This window comes from Rutidosis leptorrhynchoides, chromosome 1, assembly GCF_046630445.1.
Source record: "Rutidosis leptorrhynchoides isolate AG116_Rl617_1_P2 chromosome 1, CSIRO_AGI_Rlap_v1, whole genome shotgun sequence".
NCBI classification, from domain to species: domain Eukaryota; kingdom Viridiplantae; phylum Streptophyta; class Magnoliopsida; order Asterales; family Asteraceae; genus Rutidosis; species Rutidosis leptorrhynchoides.
In genome coordinates, this window is record NC_092333.1 from 592698774 (window position 1) to 592711467 (window position 12694).

At 37.8% G+C, this 12694-nt stretch overlaps 3 protein-coding genes across 3 annotated transcripts; 1 reads left to right on the forward strand and 2 right to left on the reverse strand.

The window, feature by feature from the left end:
• Positions 1–623: 623 nt before the first annotated feature.
• LOC139846919 (uncharacterized) lies at positions 624–1427 on the reverse strand. The gene has a single exon (XM_071836502.1). It carries the CDS (start codon positions 1425–1427, stop codon positions 624–626), a length of 804 nt encoding a protein of 267 aa, XP_071692603.1.
• A 2342-nt stretch (positions 1428–3769) lies between these two features.
• Positions 3770–6212, forward strand: LOC139883566 (leucine-rich repeat extensin-like protein 4). The gene has a single exon (XM_071867731.1). It carries the CDS (start codon positions 3838–3840, stop codon positions 5911–5913), a length of 2076 nt encoding a protein of 691 aa, XP_071723832.1. The 5' UTR covers positions 3770–3837; the 3' UTR covers positions 5914–6212.
• Positions 6213–6787: 575 nt separating this feature from the next.
• Positions 6788–7972, reverse strand: LOC139846928 (uncharacterized). The gene has a single exon (XM_071836509.1). The coding sequence runs from the start codon at positions 7970–7972 to the stop codon at positions 6788–6790; it is 1185 nt and encodes a 394-aa protein (XP_071692610.1).
• Between the last annotated feature and the right edge of the window lie 4722 nt (positions 7973–12694).

Sequence of the window (12694 nt, forward strand, 5' to 3'; positions counted from 1 at the left end):
ACAACCTTGACCCACATGCTATTTGGTTTATTAACAAACCTCCATATCCATTTCATAAGAAGCGCATGATTAAATGTGCGAAGAATTTCGATTTGAAGGCCCCCATTATCCAAGGTGTTCAACACTTGATCCCAACGGACCCAATGCATTTTATTAATCCCTTTAGCATTTCCCCAAAAAAAAATTTTTTTAGCTCGGATGGATTCAAGCTTATTAATAGAGTTCAAGTCTAATGTGAAATTATCAAGCCAACTAAAACTAACGTTATTCATTTTTTTATTATTATAATGTGTTAATTCCAACAAGGCTTTTAAGTCGATTTTTTTTTTTGAAAAGCAAAAAGTTTCATTATAATATCTGGATTGTAACGTTACAAGTCCCTATAATCATCTATACATTGGTATGAACAATATTGAAATAACTTGGAAAAGGTTGGAGTATAACTATAAATTAGAATCGGGATGGATGAAGCCTACTTAACACTATGCGGGAACGAACTTGAGAGAAACAAGCAGGGACGGAGGAGGCAAACCGTGCCGATCAAGCGGCGACAAAGTTGCCTAACGACCTTCCCTATTAATCTACCCACATAAGAAAAATAGAACTTCGGGCACTACCCGATGTTAACCGATTCCCATGCGATTTGGAGGTGAAGCCACATAGTAAGAGGGGTTAAGTAGCCATTGGTGCCATTCTATAGGATTTTTCTTCCGAGAGCGATTTGAGATCCAGCTAAAGCTTTGCGATTGAATCTCGGAGATAAGCATAGCGGGATTCCATATTTTATTTGAGAAGACTTTTAGGTTTCTGTGTTTCCATATAGTATAGCACGCGATCCATTTAGTAGCTTGCCATAAGGAAGATCCCGCGGAGTTATGTGAGTATCCTTGGTCGGAGATGATGGCATCGTTGATGTTGGAAATTGTTGTGTTATTTTGATTCCACCAATCAAGTAATTGTGTCCAAATTGAAGACACATTAGGACAATTAATCAACGCATGTTCAATGGTTTCGATATGATGATCGCATAAGGGACATAGGATTGTGTGTAAATCAAGTCCTTTTTTATCGAGTTCACTTCTGACCGGAAGTTTTAGTTGAATTACTCTCCACGTGAATATGAAGACCTTTTGTGGCACGTATTTGTTCCGGGGAATTAATAAATTTCGAGAGTGGACGCCGTATTTAAGTGTGTTGATCAAATTTGACAATGATGATGTAGTGAAGATACATGATGCATCAAGAGAGAATTTCCATGAATCGGGACGATCCAAAATACTTACGGATGATATTAAATTATTGAGTTCCGTTAGTTCGTCTAATGCACGACCGCTGGGTGCCCGGGACCAATCCCAGATTTCGATTGAATTTGAATTAACGTTAGATATTCTGTCGGCAACAGTTGCTTCTTTTTGAGATTCCAACATGAATAATCTACGGAATAGAGTTTTGAGAGATTATGTTCCGATCCATATGTCATGCCAGAAACTAATCGATGTGCCATTGCCGATGCGCTTTGAAATTGAGGATGTGAAGAAGGTGCCTAAATTGTCCGCGACTTTTCCGGCTTTGATAATCTCTTTCCAAATGGTGCGACCTGAAATATTCCTGCATAAAACATTAGTATCCAACCCCCCCCCCCCCCCCCCCCCCCCCCGGGCCCATAAATACTTTTTATGATTTTTACCCATAAAGCATTATGTTCATTTTTGAAACGCCACCACCATTTACAAAGGAGTGATATGTTTTCAGCAAAAAGAGATCCCACATTTAAACCCCCATTTTCATATGGCAAAATAATTTGGTCCCATTTTATCCAATTAATTTTATTATCATTAAAAGAACCTCTCCAGAAAAATTTCCGTTTTTTAGATTCAAGAACCTTAAGGATAGCGGCAGGTGCATGGAATAATGAAAAGTAGTAAAGAGGAATGCTACTCAGGATGAATTTGATGATCGTAAGACGACCCTCAAAGGATATAGATCTGGCAGCCCAATCCGAAAGTCTCTTGTCGAATTTTTCAACAATTGGTTGCCAAGAGGATGCGTGGGATGTGGGTACACCAATAGGAAGACCGAGGTAAGTAAACGGGGTAGAACCCGCAGAGCAGTTAATGTAGCTGGCCATATGCTCGGTTTCAATGGTGGATGTTTCGATACCATAAAGTTTACTTTTGCGAAAGTTGACTTTGAGACCTGATATGTTTTCGAAACATTTTAGGAGTTTGGAGATGTATTTGGCATTTCTTTTATTCCACTCTCCAAAAAAAATTGTATCATCTGCGTATTGGAGATGTGTGATGACAAGGTTGTCGTGGTCAATTTTTAAACCTTTTAATTGTCCGTTGGATAATGCTCTTTTAGCAAGTATATTAAGACCTTCGGCAACGATGATGAAAAGAAACGGCGATATAGGATCCCCTTGTCGAATTCCCCTTTCAGGGGAGAATTCTTTGGAGGGTGAGCCGTTGATTAGTATGGAAATGGATGATGAGGAAAGACAAGCTCGATTCGGGACGATTTGAGTTTGAAAGTAACGCTTATCTTTAATCCATAAACAAACTCGAGTACTCGACAAATTTCGAAATGAATTAGAGTTGTTAACTCAATTTGGGACGATTCTGTTGAATTAAATCATTCTCCTACATATCATTACAATTGTTAACTTTGAAATTACATAAATTTTGTGAAAACTCTATTAATTTCATCATTATCTATCAATAGAATAACATCTCTCCACTAAAACTCCCTTTCAATTGGTTAAACTACAAAATAATTATTTAATTTCATTTATTTGATTTGGTACAAACTTAAATAATATAATATTGTGTAACATGTAAAACCACTTTGCAACTTTAAAATACATTAACCCTTACAAATTGAATAAGTAAACGGCTTAAAATTTTGTCCAATGCGAATCGCTAAAAGTTAAGGCGCTAATATATATTTTAATATTTTACATGTAATGTAAAATATTGATCATTTAATTGGTTAAACTTAAACAATATTAAAGTCTCCTAAAACTATGTTTTAAATTGGTTAAATTTCAAAATAATTATTTAATTGGACACAAAATATTTATTTAATTTGGTAAAAACTTAAATAATATCATGTGACACATAAAATCGCTTTGCAACTTAAAATACATTAACCCTTACAAATTGAGTGATGATAAATCCATTAACGTTTTTGATATATTCACTTTTTTCATGAATAAGTTGTTTGTACAGTACTGATGTTAATGCATAAATACAAGTGGATTTATTTTATCAAATCTTCAAATGAAAATATCATCTCCCTTACAAATTTAACTAAGTAAACGCTTAAAATTTTGTCCAATGCGATTCGCTAAAAGTTAATGCGCTAACCTATACTTTAATATTTTACATGTCATGTACATTTGTGATCCATATCATCGTAACTAACAAATTAACTCGATCATTAAATGTGGACAATAAAAATGAACATATACATTTGTCACCATTTATTTATTTTAGCAAAAGGGCGGAGTTATTTACCAACAACCGGTCATCCACCGGTCACCCGCCGGCCTCCCTCTTTCCATCCGGTCATTTTTTAATTAATTTTTAATTTTATATAAATTAGCATTGGCATTCATATTAATATTCCAATCTTCATACTTGTAGAGAGAGAAACCAATATACAAATTCTCCATCACAATCTGTGAGAGCTGTAAGTTAGCTGTTTTCATTCTATTCCATTCCCCCGTGCCCTTCCTTTTCACACGTTATTCAAATTCCCTACATAAACCCTCTTTTTCTACCTTCTCTCTCATCCTCATTAACACACATTTTAGATGTCTAATTTGTTCTTGAGATGAAAATTATTACAATTACGTTTTTCTACCTTCTTTTCTTATCATTTATTACTACTGCCGTTTTATGTTTCTCCGACGGTGACGGCGGTAGTCGTCGGCTGACCGACGGCGATGTTCTGTACATCCGTAAACGGCAGCTGTTAAGCTACCGTGACGAATTTGCTGAAAATGTGAAGGTTGATTCTAACTTAAGGTTTCAAAACCCTAGGTTAAGAAATGCTTACATTGCTTTACAAGCTTGGAAACAAGCTATACTTTCAGATCCGTTAAATTTCACCGCTAATTGGGTAGGATCGGGTGTGTGCGGTTACACGGGAGTGTACTGTGCACCCGCGCCTGATAAGTCTTCTGAAATAACCGTAGCGGGAATCGATTTGAATCACGCTGATATCGCTGGTTACTTACCTGAAGAACTTGGTTTACTTACAGACCTTGCATTGTTTCATATCAATTCGAATCGTTTTTGCGGAACTGTTCCGAAAAAGTTTCAAAACTTGAAGATGTTATTCGAACTCGATGTAAGTAATAACAGGTTGGCTGGGAAGTTTCCTTATGTTGTGCTTAATTTGCCTAAATTGAAGTTTTTAGATATTCGGTTTAATGAATTTGAAGGCGGAGTTCCTAAAGAGTTATTCGATAAGGATTTGGATGCTATTTTTATTAATCATAACCGATTTGTGTTCGAATTACCGGATAATTTCGGTAATTCGCCTGTTTCGGTTATTGTTTTGGCCAACAATAGGTTCCAAGGGTGTCTGCCCGCGAGTATTGGTAACATGTCGCGTACGTTGAATGAGATTATTATGATGAATAACGGGTTACGGTCATGTGTGCCCGAAGAAATCGGGCTGTTGAAGGAAGTGACTGTGTTGGATGTTAGTTATAATCAGTTAATGGGCCCCTTGCCTGAGAGTATATCGGGGTTGGTTAAGGTGGAACAGTTGAATGTGGCGAATAACTTTTTGAGCGGGAGTATACCGGAGAGCGTGTGTAGGTTGCCGAGATTGCAGAATTTTACTTATTCGGATAATTTCTTTACGGGTGAGCCTCCGGTGTGTTTGAATTTGGCCGAGTTTAATGACCGTAGGAATTGTTTGCCGAATAGGCCGGCACAAAGGAATGAGAAACAGTGTAAGATGTTTGCGTCTAAGAAGATACATTGTAGCGCGTTTAAGTGCGCTCCTTTTGTTCCGGCTTTGCCTCCACCACCACCACCTCCTCCAATTTACTCACCACCACCACCTGTTTACTCACCACCACCGCCACCTCCTGTTAACTCACCACCACCACCACCTGTTAACTCACCACCACCACCACCACCTACTATTTACTCACCACCACCACCACCTCCTGTTTACTCACCACCACCACCTCCTGTTTACTCACCACCACCACCACCTGTTTACTCACCACCACCTCCACCTCCTGTTTACTCACCACCACCACCTGTTTACTCACCACCACCACCCCCAATTTATTCTCCACCACCACCACCTCCACCTCCACCTCCACCTCCACCTCCACCTCCACCTGTTTACTCACCACCACCACCACCACCTGTTTACTCACCACCACCACCACCTATTTACTCACCATCACCACCACCACCTATTTACTCTCCACCACCACCACCACCACCGGTTAACTGTCCACCAGCACCAAACTCACCACCTCCACCACCACCATACATTTATTCATCACCACCACCACCATCACCACCACACTCTCCACCTCCACCACCAACTTACATTTATTCATCACCGCCACCACCGTACATCTATTCATCACCACCACCACACTCTCCACCTCCACCACTACCTATAGCCAAATCTCCCCCACCGTACATCTATTCATCACCCCCACCACCACCACCACCACACTCTCCACCTTCACCACCCCCTTGTATAGAACCACCACCAGTAATCTACTTTTCACCTCCGCCCCCAGTTCACCACCAATCACCACCACCATATATATACAATAGCCCGCCACCACCAACTCCAACATACGAAGGCCCATTACCTCCAGTGATTAGTGTTTCATACGCCTCTCCACCACCACCACCCTTTTATTGATTATATTCCTTTCCTTCATACAATAATTGACGACAGAAAAACACAAAAGGAGAATATGTCTCCCCAGATACTTTATTTATTCGATTTGCAAAAATAAATAAAACAAAGAAACATAGTAGATTTAGGTTGCCGAAAAGAATAGTATATGTACATGTATAGAGGAAACGTCGATTACCAGGCCAGACTACATTAATGTTGGTATACTTAATTTGTTCTTTCTGTTTATTTCTGATGATTGCTGTTTCTGGTTCTGTCTTTGGTCTGTGGATTTCTAATTATATTATTATATTTAGATTTCATACTTCTATCTTTTGTAGTGTCATATAATATAATAATCAACAACAACCCATTGTTGTGACTACTGAATTCTGATTTTGAGTTCTATCAACATAAACTTTTATTTTTTGTTGTTGAGTGTTGACTTTGCTGTCAGTTGATGTTGTAATATCATCTACAGACCGATCATTTGAGTTGGGTGGTGAACTGTGATAATGAATGATGTCATGTGTATTGTTAAATGATTGAACATGTTCCAATATCTTGAAACTCATGTACAGGTTCTGTTTGACTTTCTATACCAGTGTCAAAATCTGATATCATACTAGCTTGATACATCACACTCCACAATCTGGTAATTCATGTCGGGTTCGGGTTGTCGAATTCTTGTAATCATATCACTTGTAATTTGTATTTGTACATTTTTTTTTTTTTTTTTTTTTGAAAAGCCAACAGAGAATAGAATTATATATAAAAGAGAGGGATTACAGCAAGAAGCTATAGGCTATACAAGAATTATAAAGAAAAGCCTATAGCTAACCAAACCTAAACCGAAATATATACATGAAATGCAAAACACAGAACACATTCAAGCTCATTAGCCTACGCCACTTCGATTAAGATCACTAGACCCGAACGAAGAGGGATTTATCAGCCATTGGTGCCATTGGAGATTATAACGTTTTGCCCTTTTGGAAATCCACTCGAAACTTTTGACTTGGATATCGTTAATTAAAGTTGCGGTTGAACGAGACGTGTTGTGGAAGACTTTTTGATTCCTATTCTTCCACAATAGATAACCCGTCACCCACTCCACGGCTTGCCATAGAATTTTCCGGTGGTGACCCATAGAAGAAAAAGCCGATCCATTGAAGATATCATTCACACATGTACTAGCAAGCGAAGTCAATCCCCACCATCGATGTATGTTTTCCCAGACTTCAAACGAGAATTTGCACAACACTAGAGCGTGGTCTAAAGATTCAACATCCTCATCACACATAGGACACCTAACCGTATGAAGATCGATACCTCGATTATCGAGTTCTTTTCTTACCGGAAGACGCCTACGCTTTGCACGCCAAACAAAGATCTCGATGGATTGCGGAAGCAGTTTATTTCGCTCAGTTTCAAGCCCGTAAGAGTTGCCCCCAAGCACTTTGTCATCAATTATTTCGGCCATCACCTTAGTAATGTAATAACCATCCCTGTTGAACACCCATTTCCAGAAATCACGCCCATTTTCTCCTCGAACTACCCCATTAATAGTCTGAACCATTTCCGCTATGTCACCCATGTTTCTGCCCCGAGGCGGTCTGATCCACCGCCACCCCACTGATGCACCCGTGTTGGACCAAGAAACCCTTTCATTGACCATCACATGCTTGTTCTCTTCCAATCTATAGAGCCTCGAAAACTTGTCCTTAAAGCATTGATCACCCGCCCAAGTATCTTCCCAAAATAAAATATCCCTGCCTTCACCAACACATCTTACAAAAGAATTGTTAAGTGAAATACCGTATTTATCCAAATCTTTCCCAATTTTTATAACATCTTTCCAAGGAGAGTACCCGACACCCACCCGAGAGCTACACGAAGACCCCAACCCCCCTTCCCGCCCATATATACTTTTGATAATCTTGACCCAAAAAGTGTCGGCTTCGGTACGAAACCTCCACCACCATTTACCTAAAAGAGCTAGATTTTTTGCTTTTAGCGATCCGATATTAAGACCCCCCACCCCGTAAGGAAGCATAATAGAATCCCATTTAACCCAAGCCATTTTGAATCCCTCACCCGACCCGCCCCAAAAGAAGTTACGACGCAAACCTTCAAGTAAATTAATGACACATGATGGAGCTCGGAAGGATGAGAAGAAGTACGACGGCAAACTATTAAGGATCGATTTGATGAGCGTCAGCGACCTCCGAATGACGTCGTTCGTGATTTCCAATCCGAAAGTCTCTTACAAAACTTTTTGGTAACGGGATCCCAAGCTTCGCTATTACTCATTTTGTCCCCAACCGGTAATCCGAGATATGAGAAAGGAGTTTTCTCACCTTTACATCCTAACCGGGCTGCCATTTCCCCAACAATCGAAGCTTCTACACCAATCCCAATTAATTTGCTTTTGACAAGATTTAACTTTAGACCCGACACATCCTCAAAACATTTAATCACTTTCAATGCGTTATTTAAATTCCTTTTCGTCCAGAGTCCAATAAAAATGGAGTCATCCGCATATTGAAGATGGGAGAACGGTATATTATCTTTTCCTATCTCTACACCTCTAACAAGACCTTTTCTAATTGCTTCATTATATAAAAGATTAAGCCCTTCACCTGCAATAATAAAGAGAAAAGGGGAAAGAGGATCACCTTGTCGAATACCGCGCTCCAGTTTGAATTCCTCGGTAGGGGAATGTAACAACCCAACTTTTTCCGTTACTTTAGTTAACTGTCCGTTAGTTAGTTAATGGAACTTACGTGAATTTTTTTTTTTTTTTTTTTTGTATTTAAAGAAATTAAATGCGTACTTGATCCTTAGTGGATTACTTGAATTAATATGTTATATTAATTAGTAAACTTAATTCGGTTGACAAATTAAACTAGAAACGACACGATTAAAGTTAATCTCCTAGAAAACTTTTCAGTTAACTAAACTCAGAAAAACGATAGAATAATTATTGTTAATAATTATTGAACTTATGAAAGAAATTTAATTTATTATTTACTTAATGAATTAAACACGGTCATTTTGTTTCAACGACTAGTTAACGTTCCGGAGATTCGGTACGGTTAATGGCACTCGAAACGAACCACGCGCGAACGAGCTTTTACACAAAACGAGCCCGAGACCCGAGCCCGAGGCCACATGGCCATGACCTCATACCTCATCATCCTTGGTCCCATGAGTAGCCAATGCATGTTGACTATTAGTTTTAGGCCCATGTTTGTTGACTTTTTATTTTTAGGCACCAAATAACTAGTTAGATAATTCTCTATACCATCTTTAATCATTCATTCCATCCTATCTATGAAAAAATGCAGCTCATTCCTCCTCCCTATCTTCTTCTTCACATCAAACATACACACACATAAATCAACCATCAAACTTGCTTGTTTGCTCTTACTCGTGTGATCAATCTTGGTCCGATCGTTGTTCTCTACGCGCTAGTATAAATAATTTTGTGATCAAAGGTATAATTAGCTAAACTCTAAACCTTAAAATCAGATTTTTATTAAGGTTTTATAAATTAGGTTGTCTATTGCTCAAGTCTTGATGTTTGTTGATTGTTTAATGCGTTAGATCGCTCGTTTTGTTTATTTGTTGCGAAAACCGAATTTTATATTGCATGATCAGTGAATTTTGATTTTTCTAATGCATAATATTATGTGATAATTAGGTTCCTTGTGAAAAACTATTAATTTTAGGCTTTGGATTCGCTTGATTTCGTTTCCGGATGATCAAGTTATGGCCAATTGAAATTAACGCTGTGTTTTTGTGATTGATCATAAATCTGGGTTTGATAGACCACGAATTGGATTAAGAAATTTATACCATTGGATAGGTAATTTAAAAACACTCAGGTTACACTAGGATATCATGCCGTTTGCTTATGTATAACTTGAGATATGCTTGATTTAGTGAAAAAGTGGATTTATACAGCACCTGCATGAAAACAGCCTTGTATGATAAAATGTGTTAACTTCAGTGTTTAAATCTTTTCATATTTGAAATTTACACAAAAATTACTTCACTTTTCATGTAGATATCATAGGTAATTGTATCTATATCTTCGGGTAATCGCGTGCGAATGTGACTAGCGAAACTAGAATCGAATCTGTAAATTGCTCTCTGTTTTATACTCTGTGGATTGTGTTTATTGAATGAGCATGTAAGCTTCTGGAATATGAATTTTAACATGATATATGACTTATTGTTAGTTTATGTCAATCTCTGAAACCTTATGCATTGGGCACAATAGGGCCATACTTTATGTAAATTCTGATTTGAGCTGAAAAACTGAATGTTCAACTTGCATGAATAAACTTTACAAATTGGCTAAACCAAAATTGCTCGATTTTTGATATGTGTTAGTTTAACTTGTTTGTGAACTATGGCCACTGGTCTTGTATCGATTTCATGTTCCTAACTCCGGTTATAGCTAAAACCAAATCAGTGCGCGGTCAGAAACTGACTTGGTGAACCCCAAATGTACCCCTTCTGATTCCTAACTTTTAATTATCGTATGAGACCCTGGTTAGACTTTTTGGAATCGATTTTGAGTATACTTATGATCTGAAGTTTTCCATGTTTACTTGAAGTTTGTACTATAAGATAATATGCTAAGTTTGCTACATGTACATGAACTTTGTGCACAACGATAAACTGAAATTGTGAAATTGACCAATTATGATCTAAAATGTGTTGTTTGACTTAGGTTTGACATGTTGACCAACATTTGACATGAACCTACTGATGTTGACTTTAGTTGACTACTTTGACCAAGTTTGACTTTCGGTTTGACTTCGGTTGACTTTGTTTGACTTGCATGAATTAGTTGACTGTATGTTGACTTCTACTTTGAAACGCGTCGATTCGAGCAATAAGACAACTTATACTATGAAACCACACTTGTTTAAGAAATATTTACTGACCAGCCTAAATACATATACTTAGGTTGCATTACTCGGCTATAAACCGTACAAGTAAATTGTCCACTTTTCAATCCGAGCTTTATTCAAAGGTGAGTCTACAGTCCCGCTTTTTACATGTTTTCAGGGATGAGAATACATACTATTGTTACTTACATTTTTACAAATGATTTTTGTATTGACACGAGTACTATATCTGCATATTGAGTTTGTACACAATGCCTCTAGCTTGAATACTTTAAATACCATCGGTGTAGGCACAATTTAGATGGACGGATCCGTTAGGTTGACAACCTCACCCGCTATAAAAACTGTGGTGCATTTATTTTGAACATAATACATTCGTACAAGTGTATAACATTTTTATGAGGTAAAGGCAGGTATAGTGGATTCTATACTTGGGTCATTGCTAGTATTCAGGTGCTCATAGATTATGCAAACGTTTCGCAACTTGGAGTTGTACTTGTAAACTCTCGTGGTCAAGGAAACTAAACTATATTTTTGATAACTATTTTTCAGATACTATACAACGTTATTTAAAACTGTGGTTTACGAACAAATGAGATAAAACTTGACATGGTATTATCTACGAATATTTGAAACTTGACATGGTATTGTCTACAAATGATTGAAACTTGACATGGTAGTGTCAACAAACTTTTGAAATGGGACACGGAGTTATCTAACTTTTAACATTGAACCTTGGTGGTCTTCCACTAATAACCGTTTTCGAAATGTATTTCTTAAACATACTGTATTGTTTACCTAAAACCTATAGATTCACTCAACATTGTTGTTGATCCGTTTTGCGTGTTTTATTCTCAGGTATTAATTGCTTCCGCTGTAGAATATTGTTGTTACGTAGAAGTCAAGCCAAGCACTGGGACCAGAGTTAACATTCCGTTAAAGGGATTTTTGACGGGGTGTTAAAGATGGTATCAGAGCTTTGGCTATAGGGAACTAGGATACATTAGTGTGTCTAATCGTAGGGTGCATTAGTGAAGTCTAGTCTATAGCCGTGTGTCTTGGATGACTTTTATACACCATACATGCACTATTTGCTTCACAATACGACATGTAGGGCTACACATTACATCACGTACATATACACCCTATACCCATATGATATGGACTTGAACTAAACGTTATACTACGAATCACATACGTACACGCGACGCGAGATTTAACTAAATTAAGTTGATTACGCCATATTGAACTTATGGAGTTATGTCGAATGGAAATGTGAGATAGCGTAATGTAATGACCGGAATTACATAACGGTAACTCATATAGAAGTTCCGACATCGCAAAATAAGGAATTGGGAGCGAGTCAAGTAGGTTACTTGGATAAATACCGTTTAGAACATAAACCGTTTAATTTCAAATATGAGTAGAAATTTACACTGTATGATTTAATTGTTATTATAACCTATAAGGAGCGTGTAATCACGTCACAATTCGTCACTACCCGACACTGTCTGTCACCCCTGATTTCGACTTGGCACAACGAAGACACTGCCTGGACATACTCATCATCTTATACCACTACTCCTTGCTATTTTTCGTTGCTTACTACTTCTCAACGCCGCCTCTCACCACTAGTCGCGACCGATCACTACTTCTCACTGCTTATCATTTTTGATCCACCGACATCTTACTGCAATTATTGTACCAATTACATATAGGCTAATCCTGTCGCTATCATATTTATTATATTAGATTTTGTCTGATATATTTCCTAAATTTCCTCCGTAAATTACGGAAATCTTTTTGCTATATACACGTATTCAAGGAGACAAACATAGCATCCAACACTCAATTCATATCAAACCCTATTCCAAACACAT

Coding starts and splice junctions, on each gene's coding strand:
- LOC139846919 (XM_071836502.1), bottom strand. CDS start 1,427: ATGTTGGAATCTCAAAAAGAAGCAACTGTTGCCGACAGAATATCTAAC.
- LOC139883566 (XM_071867731.1), top strand. CDS start 3,838: ATGAAAATTATTACAATTACGTTTTTCTACCTTCTTTTCTTATCATTT.
- LOC139846928 (XM_071836509.1), bottom strand. CDS start 7,972: ATGGCTTGGGTTAAATGGGATTCTATTATGCTTCCTTACGGGGTGGGG.